The 20,847-nt window shown below is 53.6% G+C and overlaps 10 protein-coding genes across 10 annotated transcripts; 3 read left to right on the top strand and 7 right to left on the bottom strand.

The window, feature by feature from the left end:
- Positions 1 to 215: 215 nt before the first annotated feature.
- Positions 216 to 1,421, bottom strand: CPAR01_09163 (bacilysin biosynthesis oxidoreductase bacC; the record flags this gene model as incomplete). Its single annotated transcript, XM_060493428.1, has 3 exons — positions 216 to 527; positions 640 to 886; positions 1,135 to 1,421. The coding sequence occupies 3 exons, from the start codon at positions 1,419 to 1,421 to the stop codon at positions 216 to 218; spliced, it is 846 nt and encodes a 281-aa protein (XP_060347558.1).
- Positions 1,422 to 2,457: 1,036 nt separating this feature from the next.
- Positions 2,458 to 5,168, bottom strand: CPAR01_09162 (uncharacterized protein; the record flags this gene model as incomplete). The annotated part of the gene is made up of 2 exons (XM_060493427.1): positions 2,458 to 5,039; positions 5,138 to 5,168. The coding sequence occupies 2 exons, from the start codon at positions 5,166 to 5,168 to the stop codon at positions 2,458 to 2,460; spliced, it is 2,613 nt and encodes an 870-aa protein (XP_060347557.1).
- Positions 5,169 to 6,924: 1,756 nt separating this feature from the next.
- CPAR01_09161 (PH domain-containing protein) lies at positions 6,925 to 7,926 on the top strand (the record flags this gene model as incomplete). The annotated part of the gene is made up of 3 exons (XM_060493426.1): positions 6,925 to 6,999; positions 7,084 to 7,298; positions 7,398 to 7,926. 3 exons carry the CDS (start codon positions 6,925 to 6,927, stop codon positions 7,924 to 7,926), a joined length of 819 nt encoding a protein of 272 aa, XP_060347556.1.
- Positions 7,927 to 8,418: 492 nt separating this feature from the next.
- CPAR01_09160 (uncharacterized protein) lies at positions 8,419 to 8,704 on the bottom strand (the record flags this gene model as incomplete). Its single annotated transcript, XM_060493425.1, has 2 exons — positions 8,419 to 8,471; positions 8,524 to 8,704. The coding sequence occupies 2 exons, from the start codon at positions 8,702 to 8,704 to the stop codon at positions 8,419 to 8,421; spliced, it is 234 nt and encodes a 77-aa protein (XP_060347555.1).
- A 687-nt stretch (positions 8,705 to 9,391) lies between these two features.
- CPAR01_09159 (ribonucleotide reductase) lies at positions 9,392 to 10,839 on the top strand (the record flags this gene model as incomplete). The annotated part of the gene is made up of 4 exons (XM_060493424.1): positions 9,392 to 9,421; positions 9,511 to 9,774; positions 9,845 to 10,178; positions 10,232 to 10,839. 4 exons carry the CDS (start codon positions 9,392 to 9,394, stop codon positions 10,837 to 10,839), a joined length of 1,236 nt encoding a protein of 411 aa, XP_060347554.1.
- A 621-nt stretch (positions 10,840 to 11,460) lies between these two features.
- Positions 11,461 to 12,311, bottom strand: CPAR01_09158 (uncharacterized protein; the record flags this gene model as incomplete). Its single annotated transcript, XM_060493423.1, has 2 exons — positions 11,461 to 11,928; positions 11,985 to 12,311. 2 exons carry the CDS (start codon positions 12,309 to 12,311, stop codon positions 11,461 to 11,463), a joined length of 795 nt encoding a protein of 264 aa, XP_060347553.1.
- A 252-nt stretch (positions 12,312 to 12,563) lies between these two features.
- CPAR01_09157 (WD repeat domain-containing protein) lies at positions 12,564 to 13,835 on the bottom strand (the record flags this gene model as incomplete). Its single annotated transcript, XM_060493422.1, has 3 exons — positions 12,564 to 13,360; positions 13,410 to 13,644; positions 13,725 to 13,835. 3 exons carry the CDS (start codon positions 13,833 to 13,835, stop codon positions 12,564 to 12,566), a joined length of 1,143 nt encoding a protein of 380 aa, XP_060347552.1.
- A 1,077-nt stretch (positions 13,836 to 14,912) lies between these two features.
- Positions 14,913 to 16,007, top strand: CPAR01_09156 (uncharacterized protein; the record flags this gene model as incomplete). The annotated part of the gene is made up of 3 exons (XM_060493421.1): positions 14,913 to 15,028; positions 15,112 to 15,713; positions 15,769 to 16,007. Coding segments are annotated over 3 exons (957 nt in total), but the record flags the coding sequence as incomplete, so codon positions are not given.
- Positions 16,008 to 16,218: 211 nt separating this feature from the next.
- CPAR01_09155 (uncharacterized protein) lies at positions 16,219 to 17,475 on the bottom strand (the record flags this gene model as incomplete). The annotated part of the gene is made up of 2 exons (XM_060493420.1): positions 16,219 to 17,329; positions 17,393 to 17,475. 2 exons carry the CDS (start codon positions 17,473 to 17,475, stop codon positions 16,219 to 16,221), a joined length of 1,194 nt encoding a protein of 397 aa, XP_060347550.1.
- Positions 17,476 to 18,108: 633 nt separating this feature from the next.
- CPAR01_09154 (phosphotransferase) lies at positions 18,109 to 19,352 on the bottom strand (the record flags this gene model as incomplete). Its single annotated transcript, XM_060493419.1, has 3 exons — positions 18,109 to 18,499; positions 18,552 to 19,069; positions 19,122 to 19,352. The coding sequence occupies 3 exons, from the start codon at positions 19,350 to 19,352 to the stop codon at positions 18,109 to 18,111; spliced, it is 1,140 nt and encodes a 379-aa protein (XP_060347549.1).
- Positions 19,353 to 20,847: the final 1,495 nt, after the last annotated feature.

Genomic DNA, 20,847 nt, shown 5'->3' with positions numbered 1-20,847 from the left:
TCACCATACCGGTGTCGCTCTTGTGCTAGGTATATGAAACGGCCTTTACACGAATTGGTAGGAGACCAGGAATAAATTTGTATTCCATCGATAGAACTACCCCTGAAAAACAACTCCAGCCCAGACGTGTCTTCCATTGTCCGTATTCAACATCAGGCAGGTCACATACTGAAGCAAAACATATCTTCACCGAACCCGAACAAACCACGTCCTCCTCAAACAACATTCCAAGCTTGGTCAATCGGCAGACTCACCCCGTTAATCGTTCTCGCCTGGTCCGTCGCCAAGAACACCACCGACTGCGCGACCTCAAGTGGCGTGATATTCGGCGTCGAGTCGGACGCCTGGGCGTGGAGGGCATGAACGGGCTCAACCTGCGCGTACGCCTCTGCATCGAACTCCTCGTCTCCTCCGTGGCCGGCGGCAATGGCCTTGCCGATGCGCGAGTCGATGGCGCCAGGGAGCACCGCGTTGCACCTGATGCCTTCCTTGCGGAAGCGCCATGCCACATTCTTGGTGGCGCCGATCTACCGTCTCAGGGTGTCAGCGATGTTCGATCTACCCTCGAGGCCTTCTACCGAGAAGTCTACCCAGCGAAGTAAAAAAGGTTGGTAAAGAAATAGGAGAAAGAGAACGAACCAGACCGTGCTTGCTGCACGTATACGCTATCCCAGCCACGGCTCCCGAGACGCCGGCCGTGCTGGCGACGTTGACGATGACGCCCGACTTCTTCTCGAGCATAAAGGGGATCACCGCCCTCATCATCTTGACCGGGACCGTGAGATTCACGGCCACTACCCGATCCCACTCCGAGTCCGTCACGCCGTCGGCGCTGCTAAACGATCCCATCACGCCCGCAACGTTGACGAGCAAGTCGATACGTCCGCTGGAGTATCACCCGTCAGTCCATCATCATATCTCAGATCGATACCCTTCCTCTCCTCTTTTGACCGAACCCCCCCCCCCCCCCCCCCCCCCCCCCCCCCCCCCACCAAAACACACCAACCAAAAAACAAACAAACACCCACCCCCCCCCCCCCCCCCCCCCCTCCCCATCCCCCCCCCCCCCCCCCCTTTTTACCCCCCCCCCCCCCCCCCCCCGGGAACAGCATCCTCGAACAACACAAAACTCACCCAAAAGAAGCAATAGCAGCATACACCCCATCCTCGCACGCCCTCGGCCCAGTGAGATCGGCGCGGTGGAAATGAAACCGGCCGTGGTCCGCCTCCTGAAGCAGCGCGTAGTTGAACTCGCGCGTGTCGAGCCCGCAGACGGAGTACTGGTGCGCTAGGAGCAGCTGCGCGCACGCGAGGCCCACGCCCGAGCCGCACCCTGTGACGATGGCGACCTTGCCGAAGCCCACCGGGTCGATGGTCGTGGGCGGGATGAAGAGGGCGTCTGGGGAGGTGGTGAAGAACATTGCTAGCCGGGCACTTCTTGTCTAACGGGCTTCCTTTCTTTGCAGTCTGGGTCTGTGGAAGGTCAATTACGAGGGTAGTTTGTTAACCGGATCCGGTGCTTGCTGTAAGTATGAATCAAAGGTTCTGGTTGAAAATGGTGTTTGTCCGTTTCTACAAGTTACTCTCCTCCACGGTCTATGGTGTGCTGTTCTCCGACTTCTTATGCCAGCTCGCCTCCAGAGTCAAGTGGTGTCATCGGCGTGCCCAGAAGACGGCCACACCTGAACGAAACCTACATGATTCGATGGGAAATCATGGCACACGCGGAGTCCTGGTATAACTCAAGCTCGGTGTATCTCACCCCAGACATCTCAAAGCAGGCTTCTGCTGTGCTGTTCCCATTGCTCATGTGGCTTATACCGAGAGAGGTGAAGGGGCGGATAAGCGAAAGAGAGGACCAGAGAACCGTCCCACGCAGCATCAGGCCACTTTCGATTGGGGTAACGAAAGCATACCTACTTGACAAACTAAGTCAAAGTACTACCGTACGGACTCATGGAAGAGCCCAAGCAGACCGGTGCGGGCCGCTCTCGAATATCACGCCACGGCGAACGACCGGAAACGGGAAAATAGCCACGTGGGATTGCGCGGGGGCGGGGTTTGAAAGGTGAGCCCATGTATCAACGCTGGCTGGTGGTATCCAGTGCTTCTCCTTCACCTCGAGCATTACGGCGTGAATCAAAGACAAAGTGGCTTATTTAATATCTGAAGCATTGGACCCAATGACTGCTGCGAAACTGGTAAATGAGGTGTGTCCCAGGGTATAGTTTTCCTGCCTCGATATCCCATCCTGCACCTTGGCCCTTCTCCCCCAAGCAATGCTTTGCCACCTTTAAAAAAACGTTTGGAATCCCATCAACCCGTCGCAATGCAACACCGAAAGCAAAAGAACTACGAAACACAAATCAAGCGTATACCCCAGGAAAATCGCGCGGTGAACTCCTGCATTCCTCTTCACTCGGTCACCTTCATACCGTTCGATCGAGGCATTGAAGCCTACTTAGCGTTATTGGCAACTGATGCCAAATAGCCAAGCAGGAAACTTCGGTCGGCAGGAGAAATCGGTGTCTGACTGCCGCGACGAGACTCTGACAGGCCCTCCTGTACGCCCTGACCGCTTGCAGAGGCCAAAGAAGCCACACGTGATCGCATGCTCCCGTCCGGAGCCATCATCTCCCTGGCCTTTCCCTTATCCTCGGGAGCAAAGCCAGGCCCGGGGCTCGGCGACTGAGGCTTGCCAAAAAGTGATAGAAGCTTCTGCCTCTGTTCGGGGGGCATTTGTGATTTCTGCTGCAGCCCAGCAGGTGCGGGGAGAGCGGACGCTGACGGCGGGCTGGCCAAACTGGCCGGCTTGTCGACCCCGAAAACCGAGGCTAGAGCAGGCGCACGAGGGCCAACAGGCTTGCTCATGTTCTCGGCTCGCTGGAGGATCTGATTCGGGTTCATTTGGGGCGAGTGATTATTGTATATGGCGGAATTGTTATTCGCGCCTTGATTATAGAGACCTCTGTTCTCCATCGTTCTCGGGCTGTAACCTCCAATGGTCTGAGGGCTTCTGTGCTCTTGTCTACCGAGCTGAGATTGGAGCGATAGACCTTGAAAGGGTACTTGAGTGGTTGGATCCGAAGCGCTCTGAGGTGGTCTGCTCAGAGGACTGCTTGAAGCTGGCTGAACTCCACGGAACACAGGGCTGGGAACCTCCTGATTGCTAGCCTTTACAGTAGATATTCCCTTCAAAAGAGCAGCGCTAGCTGTAGTTCCGGGTAATTCGACGGGTTGGTTGGCAGGTGGGGAGCTGACTTCAGGGTTCTTGAACATGGAAAGGAGGGCAGACCGATGCGCAGGATCGATAGGCTGCTGGGCCCTCGTGGATGGACTTCCCTGGGGGTGTGCTACGCCTGCCCCCGACATGCTAGGCGACTGAGGATACTGAGGAGCTCCGTTTCCATGAAGTCCAATTGGCGATTGTCCCTGTCCCTGAGATGCGGATCCGTAGGGCTGCTGGTATGCTTGACGAGCCTTATCTGGACTAGCAGTTCTTGTATCCGACTTGAGCACTCCCAAGAGTGCCATAGAGTGATTAGAGAGGTGACTGCTAGGCGGCTTGGGCTGATACATCATGCTCTGGCTTTGCTGCTGGAAGTGTGCTGGTTGATATTGAGCATTCGCCATGGGTTGGTTGACAGTCCCCTGTGCGTGTTGAGGGGGCGGCGGGGGTGTGCCGTCGGCGAACGCATTTCGGTTCAGCAGAATCTTTTGAGCTTGAGGCGGCAATGGTTGAGGATGCCTCAGGGGCGGCTGTGGCAGTTGGGCAGGGCCACCCATCATTGAAGGACCGTATTGCCTGGCTTGAGGATGAGCTGAGCCAGCATTTCCAGACTGTTGGAAAGCCCAAGCCTGTGGTGTTCCATCTGGACCGATGGGGAATGCCGGAGGAGCTTGATAACTCGCCAGCGGTGCCCGTTGCTGAGGGTGATGCTGACCATGAGGGCTTTGAGGCTGTGGAGCCTGCCTGATAGTATGATCGAGGGGCGTCTGAGGGAGGTGCGAGACTGGGACCCCTTGGGCGACTGCTTGATTCTTGGCCTGCAGGATAGCGAGCAGCGATGCTCCTTTGTCTGCTCCAATATCCGGAGAAGCTGGCTTCGATGTTGCTTGCGCTGCCGTGGGATGGACCTTCAATAGACGCTGCAATTCCTGTGTTGCACCCTCCAGAGTATCGAGGCCCGGCGTCCGAGTCGAAACATCAGTCGCGGGTTCGGTTTGCCAAACTTCGTCTTCAGTGACAGGCTCTTCGTGAAGAGAGTACGGGTTGAAGTGCGCCTCGTTGGCAGCCTTGACAGCATCTTTCCTCTTTTGCTGCACGACCCATTTCTTCAAAGGGACCAGAAAGGGTGCAACCATGTAAAACTTGTTCGCATTGGCGGCGGCGGCGGCTTCGTTTTGAGGTTGGTTTCCTTTCTTTCGAAAAGCGGGTAATTCGGATAGTTTGTACCACTGAATCTTGCTGATCTCTTTCCTCGTCCGTGGCTCGAAGTGGGTGTCCATCGGTACGTCGCGGAAGACGTAGAGCCTCAACTGCTGCTCTCTCATGGTGACCTCGATGTACTTGACGTCTTCTCTGTTCTTGGGAACCAGGCCAGCAGCATGCAAATCGTATCCTGTCTCCTCGTATACCTCACGAACGGCGCATTCAAGGTCATCTTCGTCTTTGTTGATCTTCCCGCGAGGAAAACTCCAGTTGGCGCCCTTCTTCCAGCCTTTGACCAAGATTGTCGAGTCCATAGCCTCGTTGAGCATGATGGCTCCCCTCACAGGGACTCGAGTCTTGTACTGCAAGAACTCCTCAAAAGCCTTTGTATGATTCTCGACCGAAAACGGAGCTAGTAGGGGACAATGTTGGAAAATTCGAAGACTGAAACTTCGAAGTGTCATTGAAGGAAGCGTGGGGTCAAGTGGCCGGACGAAGTCTTCGTAGAACCATTGTGCCTCCTCTATTTGGAAACAGATGCGAGCAACGGACGACAGGTCTTCTTCAGGTAGGTTGATGATAAATCGAACACATAGATCGTCCAACCCTATGTACTGTTAGTCCTGCCGCAGCAACTGTCATGAGTTGATGGCGCAAGGCTGAGTAGCTATCGCCGTGTATCTTCCAAGGTGTGGGGCAACCAACAATCCTCTAACTGCATCTTTTCTTCGGCCATGTTGCGCGATGGCTAATAACATGTCCCAAGGACGATATTTCTATTTTAGTCGGGTGTACCTGGCGAGGGAGTAAAGGTGGCGAAATGCTCCTGGCAATGAGTCTGTGTTGAGGTCGAGTTGAGGAACCGTTGCATGGTACGGAAGGAGAGGCTTGGTATTTGGTCGGGCTCAAAGCTTTCCGCTTGCGACCGGATTGCGCGTGCTGCAACGAGAATCGGCAGCGACGGGCAATTCAGCGGATCAAGGAGGATGGAGTTGCGGGACAGGTGTGGCTTTCCAGGGATGCGGTATGTTTGTTGTTTGGAGCGGATGCGCTGACAAGCGGCCTCTCAGATGTGGTGGTGATGATTTGGAGTTTGGATGAGGTAGGGTGCGGAGTAGTGACGGGCACTGCACGTCTTTGTTGACGATGGCAGATACTGCAACGTCAGGCAGCTAAGGTAAGGTAGGTAAGGTACAGCGTAAGGTAGGTAGGTAGCTGGAATCCCCGTGGGCCCGTTCCTCGAGATGCCTGACTGGATGCCGTGGTCGCAAGCTGCTAAGCGAGCTCGTGATTGGGTGTAACCTCCCCATCTCCGTAGGTGTCAAATAGCGCACTGTCTCATAACACGTCGAGTCCAACAATGATCACAGTGCGCATAGATTGTGCGGCCAAACTGTCATGACACAGCCCATCTCTCCAGCTTGTCAACCACATCAGATCAACACCTCGCTTCCATCCGGTCTCGACCGCTCCCTGTCAGCTATATGTTGCCTCAACTGTTGAAGAAATTAAGCATGGAGGCCAACAGGCAAGCCCCCTCAATAGCTTTTCATCCTATGACAATTTCCCTTCGGTGGAATGCACCCGAGAGGTGGGAGCTTCCTTGATTCAAGGGGCGAACATTGAAGATTCTGGAGAAGAACACAGCCACAATATGGCTGTGCACATACATCACTTGCCACACTTGCGTGGCTGGACGTGCCGGCCTCTCTTCTCTCTCTCACTGCTGAGTCTGCTGGCAGGCCCCGTGAGTGCTTTTGTGTGCTGCATTGCATGCAATTCAGGGCCATTGAAGACCAGTCGCGGCGCACGCTCATTGGAGACCAGCCAACTGGCCGCTGCAGCATGATGTGAAACGACTGCGGTCTAGCCTGCTCAGACTCCACTGAAGAGGCCTCTCGGAACTGAGGCACTTGCATTGGCGTGCAGTGACCGACAAAATTACATCATGATGGTAGTCTGGTCCCCTGGCTTGTCAAAACAGGAATTCTGGGCGCCCGCGGGGGAAAACAAGCGTCCAAGGGACCAACCTCTTGTAACTTAGCTACAAACCGACCTACGTAGTGTGCAATGAGCACAAGAGGCAACTTGATCTACGCAGTACCATACCACCTATACAACCCATACCTTACCACACCTTGGCAGCTCGGACCCTGCCAGCCAGCTTCCCGGCTTTTCTCTCAACACCTACTTATATCACCAAGACCGGTCCTCTCGCTCGGTTGTCGCATCCGTCTTGGAACCTCTTGACCTTTGACAACCTTACCTTCAGGAATACCTACCAGCTTGCCAAGGTATTCTTACTTCAATCTAAGCCAAGAGCACAGAGGGCCGCCTTGCGAAAGCTTTTGTCAACAACGGTCCTGACGAGCTTGTCTCTGTTTTAGTGCGCCACTCATCACTACCAGTGACTGGGAAACACCGTTCTTCGCAAACCGGCACTCACACACAACCTAAAGGTTCGGCACTTCGTCAACGATACAACTGCAAACATGGCCAGTCTCATCGCCAAGTGGGTCAGCAAGAAGATTCTTGCTGAGAAGGTCGAAAACAAATTTGGCCGCGAGGTACGTTACCTTCTTACACCTGGGCCCTGTGCTCACCTGCGATACGGTGGATCCACGAACAAAATATACTGACCTCATCACCAGGACCCTTACTTTGAGAGCGTCCCCGCCACCAGGCTTGATGGTACCCCCAACGGCAAGGTCAAGAAGCGCAGAAAGGCCTTGCCGCCTGGCCTTTCCAAGCAAGATGGCGAGGTTTTGACCAAAGTCAAGAGAAGAGCCTACCGTCTCGATCAGTCGCTTTTCAGCTGCTGTGGTGTGAAATTTGGATGGGGTAGCGTCATCGGTTTAGTTCCTGCGTAAGTGCCTGTCCTCCTCCCCTGCTGCTGCATCGCCCCCACAGTCCCCATTCGGCTTATCGACAAGACAACGACTAACATCATGTTTGTTGGCTTTAGTGTTGGTGATGTTCTCGATGCTTTCATGGCCATGATGGTGTTCAGAACCTGCTCTAAGGTCGAAGGTGGACTCCCAAATTCAGTCAAATCCCAGATGATGTTCAACATCATTATCGATTTCGTCATTGGCCTGGTGCCTTTCGTGGGCGACATCGCTGACGCTGCTTTCCGCGCCAACACCAAGAACGCCATCCTTCTCGAGGAGCATCTTCGCGAGAAGGGAAAGAAGAACCTGAAGCGCAGCGGAGCTCCCATTCCAGCCGTCGACCCGAGTGAGGCAGATGAATGGGATCGCTTGCAAGGCGACCGCACTCCGCCCGAATACGTCAGCCGTGAGCCTTCTCGCAATGGACACATGTCAGCAGGCCGCCACGAACGCACACCAACTGCTCCAGCCGCCGCTGCAGTCAGAAAGGAGCGTCCCAGCGGTCGAGGCTGGTTCGGGTTTGGAGGTCGCTCGAGAGTTGATGACGACGTTGAGGCGGCTCGCGATCCCAGAGACAGACCTGCTCGTCAATCGCGTCATTAGACTACCGGCTGCTCGAAAAACACTTTTCAAGAAAAAGAAGAGTCGAATGTCGGAGTTGGCGATGACGACACATGGGGTGACCCGTCGGAATTCGCGGTGGCTGGAAAGCACACTTGGTGTTTGCGTGTAGCCTATGGATGGTCAAAAGATGACGGACACTTGGTCTGCCTGGCTCTGCATGCTTGTTTTATGAAGACTTGGACGAAGAAGATGAACATGACACGAAACTTTTTCTTTTACATACCCACACTGCTTTAGTTAAGCTGTCAGTAGTTTAATACGATTCACTAGAAACATTAAGGCTTTGCAAAGAGTTGACGTGTACGTGACACATCAACTGTTTGGATCTGGATGGGAATCCGAAAATCGGTGTCCGTGCCAACGGTCAAATTGACGATCAGACTGGTGATGGTAATTCCGCAAGTCCGTTTCCAACGCGTCGACCCGCAGCCGAGAGTCATACAGTCAGGATTTGTCGATGCTTAGACGAGATTACATGGCTGATGAGTCTTGGATGGGCCACTTGGGTTCCACTGAAGCTGGAGCTAGGACGTGTTCAGTTTATCAGATCTGATCTGATACCTGACATCGAAGTACCTAGGGGAAGGATGGGCTTGGAACGCGTCGAGTCGTAACGCCGAGGACGAATCCAGCTCAAAGAAGCGTGTGCAGGGCCGGGAGATGGGGCTTGTAGGCGGAAATGGGATATCTGGAACGTGTGTGGCTCGGCCGAAGCTCTCGAGTCTCCGGACAGAGCTTGCTCTGGTTTCCCGGCCATGACATCGTGTTGCCTGGTTGGCGTGCCGGGGGGTGGAACGCAAGCGGCCACTTCGGCGTCGTAGCTCGACCCAACTTACAAATGATGAGCATGTTGAAGAGGGAAAAAAGGGCCAAAAAAAGAGGGCTGGGCCTGGCATATTCCCTTTGGGACCACAGTCGGTAGACTTTTCTGCGCCAGGTCTTGGGCACTTTACAGGGTCTGGAAGTGGAAAGGTGAGAAGCGAGACAAGATCCTTCCACTTTGGAACGAAACGCGCCGGCGATGCCCCTGGAAGACGCGCTTTTCAGTGGGGTGGAGGGGAATTGACGGCGCGTGGATTCAGCTTTAAGTGCTCTGGGCAATCAGACCGGCTTCCATAGGTAGCCACCTACGAAAAAGGTACGAAGCTCGAGGTACCCAAGTACTTAGGTACTCCGTAGAAAACACGAAAACGCGAGTATCCCTGCCCTGTGCTCAACGCGTCCCACTACCTAGCGCTCGGTGCTGCTTGCCCGCTACATAAACTCTGCCTTTCCAGAGTTCCTCGACCATCAACAGACATCTTCTTCACTCCCAATCACGACAATACCACAGCCAAAGACAGACTCACGACCTCAATTTATTTCCTCCAAAGTCTTGTCTTCCCCTTCTTCCATTCAATTGCCTTCATTCCTCCTCTCCCACCACATTTTACACACTTCCGCCATGTCTATCGAAGTCACTCCGTCCAAGCAGGTAAGTAAACGTCACCACTCGGTTAAGCCGAGCTTGACTATGGTCCACGCGCTTTTCATGGTCGCAATCGCTAACAACCACTTCTCCAGGCCGCTGCTGCCCTCGACTCTTTCAAGATGGAGTCTCCCGTCAAGAAGCTCAACTTCAACCCCGCCGACAAGGAGAATCAGCCCCTCACATCCGACGTTGCCACCGCAACCGAGAAGAACGATGTTCAGACAAAGCCCACACAAGAAGTCAAGAACGAGAACAAGATTGTTATCGCTCCCGGCATCAAGGAGCAGGAGAAGGATGAGCCCCTCCTCCAGGAGAACGGCCAGCGCTTCGTCCTATTCCCCATCAAGTACCATGAGGTATGTGAACGCGTCGCAAGACGCGTAAAGTGGTTTGCTCGTTGACCCATGACTAACTCTTCACTTCCAGATTTGGCAAATGTACAAGAAGGCCGAGGCTTCCTTCTGGACCGCCGAGGAGATTGATCTCTCCAAGGATCTCCACGACTGGAACAACAAGATCAACGATGATGAGAAGTACTTTATCTCTCACATTCTTGCCTTCTTCGCCGCATCGGACGGTATCGTCAACGAGAACCTCGTCGAGCGCTTCTCCGGCGAGGTCCAGGTTCCTGAGGCTCGCTGCTTCTACGGCTTCCAGATCATGATGGAGAACATCCACTCCGAGACCTACTCCCTCCTCATCGACACCTACATCAAGGAGCCCGCGCAGCGCACCTACCTCTTCAACGCCATTGACACCAGTACGTGAACACAACCCTCGCCTCCATGACCGCATCGCTAACTAGCATCACAGTCCCTGCCATTCGCAAGAAGGCTGACTGGGCTCTGAAATGGATCAGCGACGAGAACTCCTCCTTCGCCCAGCGTCTGGTTGCCTTCGCCGCTGTTGAGGGTATCTTCTTCAGCGGCGCTTTTGCCTCCATCTTCTGGCTCAAGAAGCGTGGTCTCATGCCCGGTCTGACCTTTTCCAACGAGCTCATCTCCCGTGACGAGGGCCTGCACACCGACTTTGCCTGCCTCTTGTACTCTCACCTCAAGCACCGCCCCAACAAGCAGGTCATTGAGGACATCATCGTTGATGCCGTCAAGATTGAGCAGGAGTTCCTCACTGAGGCTCTGCCCTGCGCTCTTCTCGGCATGAACTCCAACTTGATGAAGCAGTACATTGAGTTCGTTGCTGACCGCCTCCTGGTCGCTCTTGGCAACGACAAGGTCTACAAGTCTTCCAACCCCTTCGACTTCATGGAGAATATCTCCCTTGGTGGCAAGACCAACTTCTTTGAGAAGCGTGTCGCTGACTACCAGAAGGCTGGTGTGCTCAACAGCACCAAGAAGGCGCAAGAAGAGACCAAGGTTGAGGGAGAGAACGGCGGAGACTTCGCTTTCGATGAGGACTTCTAAATCATCTTAGAGCGTCTGAAGTTTTTGTTGTTTCCTTTTCCCCCATATACCCTTGTACATTGCACACGCATGGTGTTTGCCAGAGCGTCATTTCACACTCCACACTCAAACCCCCTTCCCACACCTGAGCTGAGGTTTAGAGCTGTTTTTCTTTTCGTACATACATGGCGTTGGCGGGGATCATTTTACAGGGAGTTGGAGGTTCCCAAGGACTGGTTGGATGACTGTGGAAAATGGGGCATGAATGTCTTTGATGGATAATGTACCGCAGTGATTCTCTTTTTAGTAATCGCACATGATATAAGAACAACCGAACGTCTCTCTTTTGTGATGTGCTCTAGTGTTTTCCATCTGTTGCTCCTCACGAGCTTGTGCGCTCGTGTTGTTGCCACTCTGCTAAGAAATTCCCCTGAAATTCGTCTGAAGACGTCTTGCATACACATGCAAGCAGGCTTCAATGAGACTCGCTGAGGCCCTTTCGAATAGTGATGTGTTCTCCAAGATGTGTCTGTTGGCTGCGACTCTCCCAACATATCAGCCTTAATATTGTCCCCTACCCACGAACAGCTTTGCGTCTCCCACTTCCAACTAACCACCCCAGTACTGTCTCGTTCCCAATCCTCATTTCTTGCCCTTCTTCTTCTTCTTTCCACCTCCAGCAGCCTGGGGTTTCTCCACAGGCGTCGCCGCGCCGGCCGGCGTGTCCTCCCCACCCGCATCGGCCATCGGCTCGTCCTTGTTTGCGGCGGCGGCGTCCAATGTTGCCGGTTTCGAGGTGGACATTGTGCGGCCCAGGGCGCCGAGGCAGGTGATGAGGCGGGAGACCTCGGCGGCCTTTGTGGTGCGGTATTTGAGGGCGACGCCGCTGACCGGGTCGAAGGTCTTGATGACGAGGGAGCCGCGCGGGGGTTTGGCGTCTGTCATGGTTGCATCTTCTGCGGGTGCTGCGGCGGAGGCGTCCTCCGAGGTCTTGGTCTTTCGGGGTTTGACTGCTTTGATGGAGTACTTTGTTGTGATTCTAGTCTGTTTGGGGTGCTGGAGGTTAGCCGCCGCTACGTTTTCCCTCGTCCAAGGTTGGCAGATGAGTTGCTAATATGCGGGTCAGGCTTACGGTAGTCGGACGGGCCTGGAGGAGCAGAGACGACTGCTCCAGCCATTCCTGGCTGGTCTTGTAGGTCGGCATTGCGATGTGACGGTAGTGATGGAGGTGGAGAGAGGAGAAAAGGCCACGGCCTTGCGCGGTGGTCCGGTCTGTATGCGCGTACTTGGGAGGTGTTGTCGGTAACTGAGCGCCTGAGAAATGGCGATCCGAGTCTCTCGAGGAGGTAGGTTCGAGGAGTGTTCGCTAGGGTGTCGTGCGCGCCGTGGTGGTCGGAGTGACGTTGGGTGTCGTAGAGGTGGCCTGGCTTTGGTGGAGGACGCAATTTTGGTGGGGTTCGGCCATCCCAAGTTGAGGTACCCCGACCTTGCATGCCTGGCGAGGGGCAAGTTTAAGCCGCACACTTGGGACTGTCACCCCAAGCTCCAATACTTCACCATTCTAACATGCATATTTTCAAGACAAGATGATAACCAGTGATTTCCCAAGGTTTCAACAAAATTCATTCATGTCGACTTTCCTCAACGGGTTGGGGTATCTCGTATCCTAGACTCCGAAAGTGATTGACCCCTCCAGACCGCCATTTCGCAGCTTCTAAATTTCCTACATTGATGCTCCGACCGCTTCATGCATGAGGATCGGGCACCCAGAACATCACATCTTGATCTGCCGTCGCAAAGAAGTTGTACCGCGGGTTGAATGCTAACACCGCTGCCTCTCGCTTTTCCTCCAATACCCATGTAGCGTCGAGGGTCTTGTTCTCGTTCTGGGGCGGTGTCAAGATATCCCAGACCAGGACATCCTTTGGACCACCGCTCAGAACGTAACGACCGTCCACAGAGAAGCAGCAATCACCGCTGCTCTCGATTGTGGGCTGGTCCGTCTTCGGCATACTGCCGTTGATGGTGCTTGATGTCTCACCAGCCGCCAGCCGCCGGGTTCCGCCCTCGGGCTTACGCAGGTACGCCTTCAAGCTCCCGTCGAAAGCATCGAGTATGAAGTGGCCGGGGCCGCGAGTGCCGACGAGTATATGCTTGCCGTCGTTCGAAAATTCCAGCTTTGTCCAACCCCTGACTACGAACTGTGAGTCCACGTGTCTGCCGGCATCAACGACATCGAAGGTCGCAAATGGCGCCTTGTCGTAGTTGCGGCAGTCATATAGCAGAACGCTTCCGCTATTCGTACACGCGACAGCAAAAGTCTGCCCCGACGGATCGTATGCGGTGAGATACGGAGAGTTGAGGTTCAGTTGACCGCACCATTGCTTCGTCGAAATATTCCAAAGGCGCACAGTATTGTCTTGGCTACAAGAGATGAAGTTATCAGCGCCTGGGTGTATGGCAATATCTGTGACGCTCTTCTCGTGGCCCTCGAAGTATCGGATGAAGGAATTATCGTGGGTAGCCAAATATCGAATCTGATCTGGTAGACGTTAGCCATTGTGCGGCGGGTTGAGCGTAAGAGCGCCTACCATTCTGCTTCGTACTCGCGTAGATGATGCTGGAGCTCGTATGCGTGAACTTTGCCAGCTTGACGCCGTACTTCTTGCTTAGCAAATTCTTCTTGTGTATGCCTTCCTTTACGCTGTAAATCTGAATCGTCTCGTCGCTCTCAGAGGTCATGAGAAGTTCGCCTGGGTCGTCGAAGTCGAGTGACAGCACGTGAGGTTGCGGACGGCCATCCTTGATGTCTTGCCTTTTGAAAAGCTGGAAACTAATCAGTCAGAGAGCTCCCTAGACGGTTTTTGGGCACTCCTTGCCTTTGTTGGGCGAAATGACGATATGACTTCGCTCAAAGGGGTAGTATTGTTGGTTGTCAGAGACCGCGTAATGTTGAGCGAATTTCCGTTAGCTGGAGTCGACTCGCGATGGTCCAAGTTCATAGGCGTTGAAGCCATGATGGGTTCCTTGAGGATTCCGAGAGCTATACTGTCTGAGTCGAACAGCGACACCTCAAATGATGCTGTCGCGAGCCGTAAGTAAACGACCCGTCGCAGGAGGAAACTTGAGGCTGTGCGGCAAACTCGGCAGAACTCGGCAAGTTCCTTCAAAGTATGTGTGAATAAGTGCAGTCGTCCTGAGGTTGCTGCAGGTATGAATCATGTGAACGGGAAGTCAGACCGCGTCTTGTCATGCGATGCGACTGGAGGAAACCAAAGAGCTTCCCCAATTCACTTTCGCGGGGTTGTGGTAATGGGAGAGCTGACTGTGCCACAGTTTTTAGACCACCCCTGGCGTGTTCGAGATCGGTTCTCAGCCACACCTTGTAATTGCCAGCCTCCCATCGTTGACAATGCACGACTTCGCATTGGAAACTGGCGTCCGGCAATGGGCCAGCTAAATTGACGCCCCCCTTTTTGGTCAAGGTCTGGGGTACCGAATACCGACTTAGGCCGCTGTGGCCCGCGAACCCTGCCAATTGGGACCTACAGACGCCGGGATCGGCAATGGCTATCCACGGCCATATTGACTTTGAGCAAGAAAAATCCCAATTTCTCTTCCGCGCGCGGAGCTTACTGAGAGACCTGTAGACCTGTAGCCCCGGTAAAAGGGTCAATCCAGTCACGTCGGCCCAGTGCCAGCCCGACGGAACTCAAGCCATATCGCAGTCATATCGCCAACTTCCTCTCTTGAGTTGCGCGCATTACGGCGAACGGGTTCTCGACCAGTAGGCTATGTAAGAATCTGCTCAGAAATTTGCATTTGTCGATGTTGACTGGCTATCGACTTGCCACGACGTCAATGTTGCTGACCCGCGCTGTTCCGTCATTTTAGGTACTAGCATTCCGAGATCGCGGTGTCACTCTTTTCTCTTTCTCTCTCTCTCTCCTTCCAAACGAACCCCGACTATCATAGAAGTCGCAACCACAAATTACCAGCATCTTACACATCGACGATATCCAATTATTTCTTATCGCTGCGACAAGACCGATTGACACAATGTCAACAACCCTTGGGCAAGTCATGGCCCGCAGTTCGGCATCCGCAAGACCAGCGAAGCTAACCTTCGCAACAGCGCCTTCATCGCCGGCGGCATTGCCGCCTGCGGCGCTGTAACGGCCACGCATCCTTTCGAGACTGTCAAGATCCGGTGCGTCTGATAGCGACGACGCTCGCTCCTTTCCCGCACCCTGCCGCCGGCAACGCGCTGACCCCTCCCCCCGACGTGTGCAGAATGCAGTTGCAAGGAGAATTGAAGGACAAGGGACACCAACCGCATCAGTACAGAGGCCCTCTGCAGGGTGTCTCTGTTATCGTGCGTAATGAGGGCGTGAAAGGAATCTACCGCGGTATCGGCTGCGCGTACATCTACCAGGTCCTGCTGAACGGATGTCGTCTTGGATTCTACGAGCCAATGCGCGAAACCCTGTCGACTCTCATCTTCAAGGACGGCAAGACGCAGAGTCTGGGCATCAACATGGCTTGCGGTGCTGGATCAGGAATCATGGGTGCCGCCGCTGGCAGCCCTTTCTTCCTTGTCAAGACACGGTTACAAAGCTACTCTCCCTTCATGCCCACTGGCACACAACACAAGTACCGCAATGCTTGGAACGGTATGACCTCAATCTACGGCGCCGAAGGCATTCGGGGACTCTACCGTGGTGTTGGTGCGGCCATGATCAGGACGGGTTTCGGTAGCTCCGTGCAACTTCCCACCTACTTCTTCGCCAAGCGGAGACTGGTCCGCCACTTGGGTATGGAAGAGGGTCTGCCTCTGCATCTTGCTAGCAGTACCGTCAGTGGTTTCGTCGTTTGCTGCGTGATGCACCCTCCTGGTAAGTCTCAACTCAAGATTCCCCAAGCATATTTCTGTACTAATCCTCATGGCAGACACCATCATGTCTCGCCTTTACAACCAAAACGGAAACCTCTACAAGGGTGTCTTCGACTGCCTGGCCAAGACTGTCCGCACTGAAGGCTTCTTGGCTATTTACAAGGGTTTCCTGCCTCACTTGGCTAGAATCCTGCCCCACACCATCCTTACCCTGACCCTGGCGGAACAGACAAACAAGCTGATGAGAAAGCTCGAAGACCGCATCCTGCCTTCGGCCACCATCCAGACCCCGTGATCAACCATTGATCTTGTACCTATTAAATCAGCGTTCCTTGCATATATGGAGTTAAAAATGAGCTGGGTAGACGGGGTGGGAATGTCGCGAGCCGATGATGGGCTTCTAGAGAACATATTGGGGGTTGGCTAGGAATGTAGTGAGGCAGAATAGGGTCACGCCAGACAGGCTGGCCGGTGAAGGTGCTTTGAACGCGCATTCTCTGTTCGATCTATCCATATATAGACCGTTCGCATCCATAACATAGTTTCCCTGCGGTGCGCTTCCTGCTGTCGTCAATATCCTCTCCTATCTCACCCTTCCAGCGAGCATCTCCTTGTGCGTCCACATCCATGCCGCAGACCGCGCACGCATCGCCGTCGCTCTCTCGTGTCAATTTGCCACTGGTGCGAACGACGTTGGCGACGACGGAGGGATAACTCTCCTCCACTTCCTCAAAGTACCGCGCCATGACATCCTCGATGCTGAGCTCCTTGTGCGAGACGACAGCGTTGCTGCTTGGTCCCACTTCCTGGGCAAGATCCTTCAAAGACGGTATCAGGCCCGCATACGTGATGACCTCTCGCCTGAAAACGTCTCGAAGAAGGTAGTACACTGGAAGCATCGTCTTCTCCGTCCCTCGGACAGCCCCCTCGCCGCCCTCCGCGCTTTGCCCCTCCCCAACATGGGACAATGTCGTGACGGGAACGGGACCGTCGGCGACCTGCCACGGCACGGCGAACCCGCGGCCCTTGGCCGTCTCGGCGAGCGTCAGCTCGGCCAGGGCGGTCGTGGTGCATCCCAGCAGCAGCGCGTGGCACTCCCTCTCCACGGCCAGCGACAGCAGCAGATTCCGCACCAGGAGCCTCATGATGTCCACCCGCGACGTGACGGACGGCAGGGCCTCGAGGAGGCCGCTGAGCTGCTGCGCGGGCGCGAGCCCGGGTTGCAGGGCGGGGAGGACGGACCAGTCTATCGTATCCAGCTTGAGGGCGTCGGCCAGCGGGACGATCTGCATCGAGAGGTTGGGGAACTGCTCCTTGTACTTTTCAAAGAGCAGGCTTGCCGACGACGACGAGATCGCGGCGTCTGCGGCGTTTGACAGGTCGGTGTCTATGTGGACGACGTGCACCTCATACGCGACGCGCAGGTTCTTGTCCTTGAGACCTTGGAGGTTCTTATCGAGCACCTGAACCAAGGAGGCCGACGAGGGGCCGAGGGAGAGGCCGAGGAGATACTTTGCTCTTGCGTCGGGGGTAGTGCCCAGCTTGTCCTTTACATCGCGGTATGGCTGGGCGAGGCGCTTCACGACTCTTTGGACGATATGCTGTTCATAGCAAGTCCTGTGCATATTGGTTAACTCTGTATAACCTGAGCCTAGAGAATGTACATGTGAGAATACTTACTCGCAAAGAGGATCCTTTCTCACTTTCAAGACAGTCGGTGTCTTGCATCGTCTACATGGGCGAGGTTCCGTGTTGCTGCTCATGACGGCGGGTCGGGCAGCAATGACTGACGTCAAAGTGCTAGGGCGGCTCAGGTGTGGTTATTGAGTTTTAAAGGAGTCAAATTCAGACTATTCTCGAATATGAGTATTGTATACTTTATTATGGCCTCATAAGTGTCCAAGAGGATGTTGCCGTACTTTGTTGTCGATGATGAAAAGTGAGGAAAAGGTTCCGCCACCAAAGTTGACTCAGACTCATACTTTCTTTGGTGTGTGTAATTTGAAATTTTTTGGGCTGAACCATCCTTCCCCATCACCCCCGCGAAAATTACCCAACATCTATTGAAGTCAATAAATGAAGCAAGCATACTGGGACTTTTTAAATAGACATTTTCCATTCATTAGATCAAGGTATTTTCAAGTTCATTATGTTTTAGGCAACCGTCGTCGTTCTCATCTGTTCATGCACATCCTTTCCCGCCGAGGAAAACAGTGTTCAACCTTCCGTAATGAACAATGAGGAAGAAGACGATGTCCTATATACCTACAATATGTTATATCATATGTCTTCGTGCTCGAACAACAAAACTAGCGTCAACTGAAATCGATTTCCATCATACAGAATTAAGTAACCTGTCCCGTCACAACGAGATTCTAGTTGAATGCAACTCGGGCTTATGAAAAGACGCAGCCTAGGGGATGCTTCTCAAAGAATCCGCGGTCCTTCGCCCAAGCATTCTTCAAAATGTCTCTGCCCTCAGTCGCCACTGCCCTCGCTTGGTCTTGCGAGCCCCAGCCCTGCACTGTTGTGCCAAACCCGATGAGATGAACGGCAACATGAAGTAGTGTTCGGAACGCAAAGTCGTCATCCACTGCACCGTAGCCGTTAACGAAACCTTGGATCAACCAGACTCCCGCTTCCATGTCTTTGTATAGCTTCAATTCGTATAGTTCCGCAATCATCTGGCCTAGGTCAAGAGGTTTGACTGCAAGTTGGCACATCTCCCAATCGACGACAAGAAGGCAGCTATGTTCGTCGTCCCAAGGTTTCCCTTCTAGAAGAATGCTAATAAATTGTTAGTAGCATTATTGGAATGTAAATGATTGGGGCAGCTTACTTTCCGGTCCAAAAGTCGCCGTGGATGACCTGCAGGGCTTGCTCGTTTACCATTTCCTCCTTTACGCTGTCCACGATGTCTGCAAAGATATCATTACAACCCCCTAGAATATCCGGGAATCGCTTGATGGAAATGGGGAGCCGTTCATAGTTCATCCATCGCTTCAGCGTTTGCATTTCCTTATTTCCCGCTGCGATATCGCGAAACTTGAGCTGATGTTCCGAGTTGCTCCAGTCATGAAATGACCGGAGCCACGCACCCACAGCCGTACCAATTTCGAGGGATAGTGACTTGACTGATTCTAGAGTTGATGTCTCCAGAGTTGGCGCCTCCAGGGTTGACGCTGCGAAGTACTCAATTGCATAGTTCTTGAGGCTGAGTGGGCTTGGCTGGTACGCTTGAACCTGGGTATTGGTCTCTTCATTGAAGTAGAACAGCTTCGGAGTTGCTACGGTGATCTTCTCGCCGGTGTGTGGTGAAAGGGCTGAGAGGTCTTTCAAACAGCTCTCTTCGATCCGCTGCCTGAGGTCAGCCATTGATGTCCTCCTGGTCGAAGATATAGGGACTCACGCATCTTGACGTGGGGAGTTCGAAATCGGGACTCTGGGCCACGAAACCCTCGCCATGCTTTACAGCTACCTCTGCAGTCCCATCGAGCAGTGGCTCCAGCAGCTTCACGTGAAAAATGAAGTTTGTCGTTCCTCCACTGAGAAGGCGGGCAGACTCGAGGGAGTATGGCGTACCTGCCAACTCCGCCTTGACCTCACGAAGCACACGATCCGATGTGCTTTCGTCTGCCATCGCGATTATGAGATTTGCGGCCGAAGCTCAATAAGGGCAGTTTTGTCACCTGTCTGGGAAAGCGGGGATAGCTTGCGATATCTGCACCGGGTTGGAGAATGAGGGGGTGTGAAGTTTGCGTCACCCACGAGGTAGTTCAATAAATCACTAGAATACTTTCGAGTAATAAACTAAGGAAACGACGGGCTTCATTCGAAAACCGCTGGGAACGCTCTTTCTCTTCGTTATCTCCCAACAAATTGATCGGGGTGTCGCTTCCCCAGGACAGGTTGAATAACAGGGCAGCAGCAACCTGCAGCTAAAGGGCAGATGACTCACTCGGCGTGAAGTTTCAATCTCTTCCATCGCATCGCGAAACCCGTAGACCTCGAAATATACTGTCAAATGAGAAACTAATCCAAGTCACCCACTTCCTAGATTGCTTTGCTGGCCGTCACGAACAATCAATCATTCGTCCAGAGTATCACAAAATGTATGGATGTCCAGTACCGGCACTATGCCTTGCCTCCTCCACCTTGAAAGACCATCTACCACAAATTCAAGTTGTTGCAATGAAGCATGCACCATACACCAAGCGCGGAAAGGGCAGTCCGATCATAGAATAATCCAAAGTTCTGCCCTCAGCTCGGCTTGCTCGCTCACCGAGATGACCATCCCAGTGTCGATGAATATTTGAGTTCTTCGTTCTCTAATGGGCACACGAATTTGGCCACACGAATTTGGGCTTTCGCGTCAGACGAGCTCCTATCCAAGCGAGAATTACAGAGAAAGACCTAAGCCTCGCAATACTGAGGTCGAGGCCGACGCTCTCGATAACTTGTAACTATCACAGGACCTTGGCCTACAAGGGCACCGCGCTTGACTAAAAATAAGGTAAGCTGTTCTGTGAGACATTTGATGTGATCCACCACTTACACCCACTGATAGGCCCGATGAAAGAAGAAGTATACCAGGTCAAACAACGCCATCCACTGACAACGATCTCGGCATACTTACAACCATGGCTGATCATGTAAGCCTCTAATGGGTTCTCAACGACAAGGATGTTTCATGCCTTTCTGGATGTAAACAGAGGCCATGGCGTTGCTGACCGCTGTGCTACGTCCGAGAGGTAGTCGAAACGGACCATTTTTCACGCTGAAAATGACTTCTGTGCAATTTAGAGGTAGGAGGAGATTGAAGATGGGCAGCGGGAGGAAGTGGAACAGCAGTAGTTTCCCTTGGCAGTGTAAGTAGATCAAACGACACATGCAACTCCAAACCCCAGTCTCTTGTCAAATGGCCCTTGACCTCTGCAGGTCAAAATTACAGTCTCACCAGAGCACATCGGTGGTTTTCGACTTGGCTTGAGACGGTCTGGAATATTATACCTAGTCTCTGTCGGGACAAGGATGACCCACTGGAAATTGGGTGGTTGGATAGTTCCAATTCGAGTTCAGCCACAGCAGTATAAAAGAGAATAAGCGGCCAACCACCGGGCCGCACCGGTCTTGGA

This window comes from Colletotrichum paranaense (assembly GCF_030867605.1).
Source record: "Colletotrichum paranaense strain IMI 384185 chromosome Unknown Scaffold_7.1, whole genome shotgun sequence".
NCBI classification, from domain to species: Eukaryota; Fungi; Ascomycota; class Sordariomycetes; order Glomerellales; family Glomerellaceae; genus Colletotrichum; species Colletotrichum paranaense.
The sequence above is the reverse complement of the archived record's forward strand: the minus strand, read 5'-3'. Positions and strand labels throughout refer to the sequence as shown.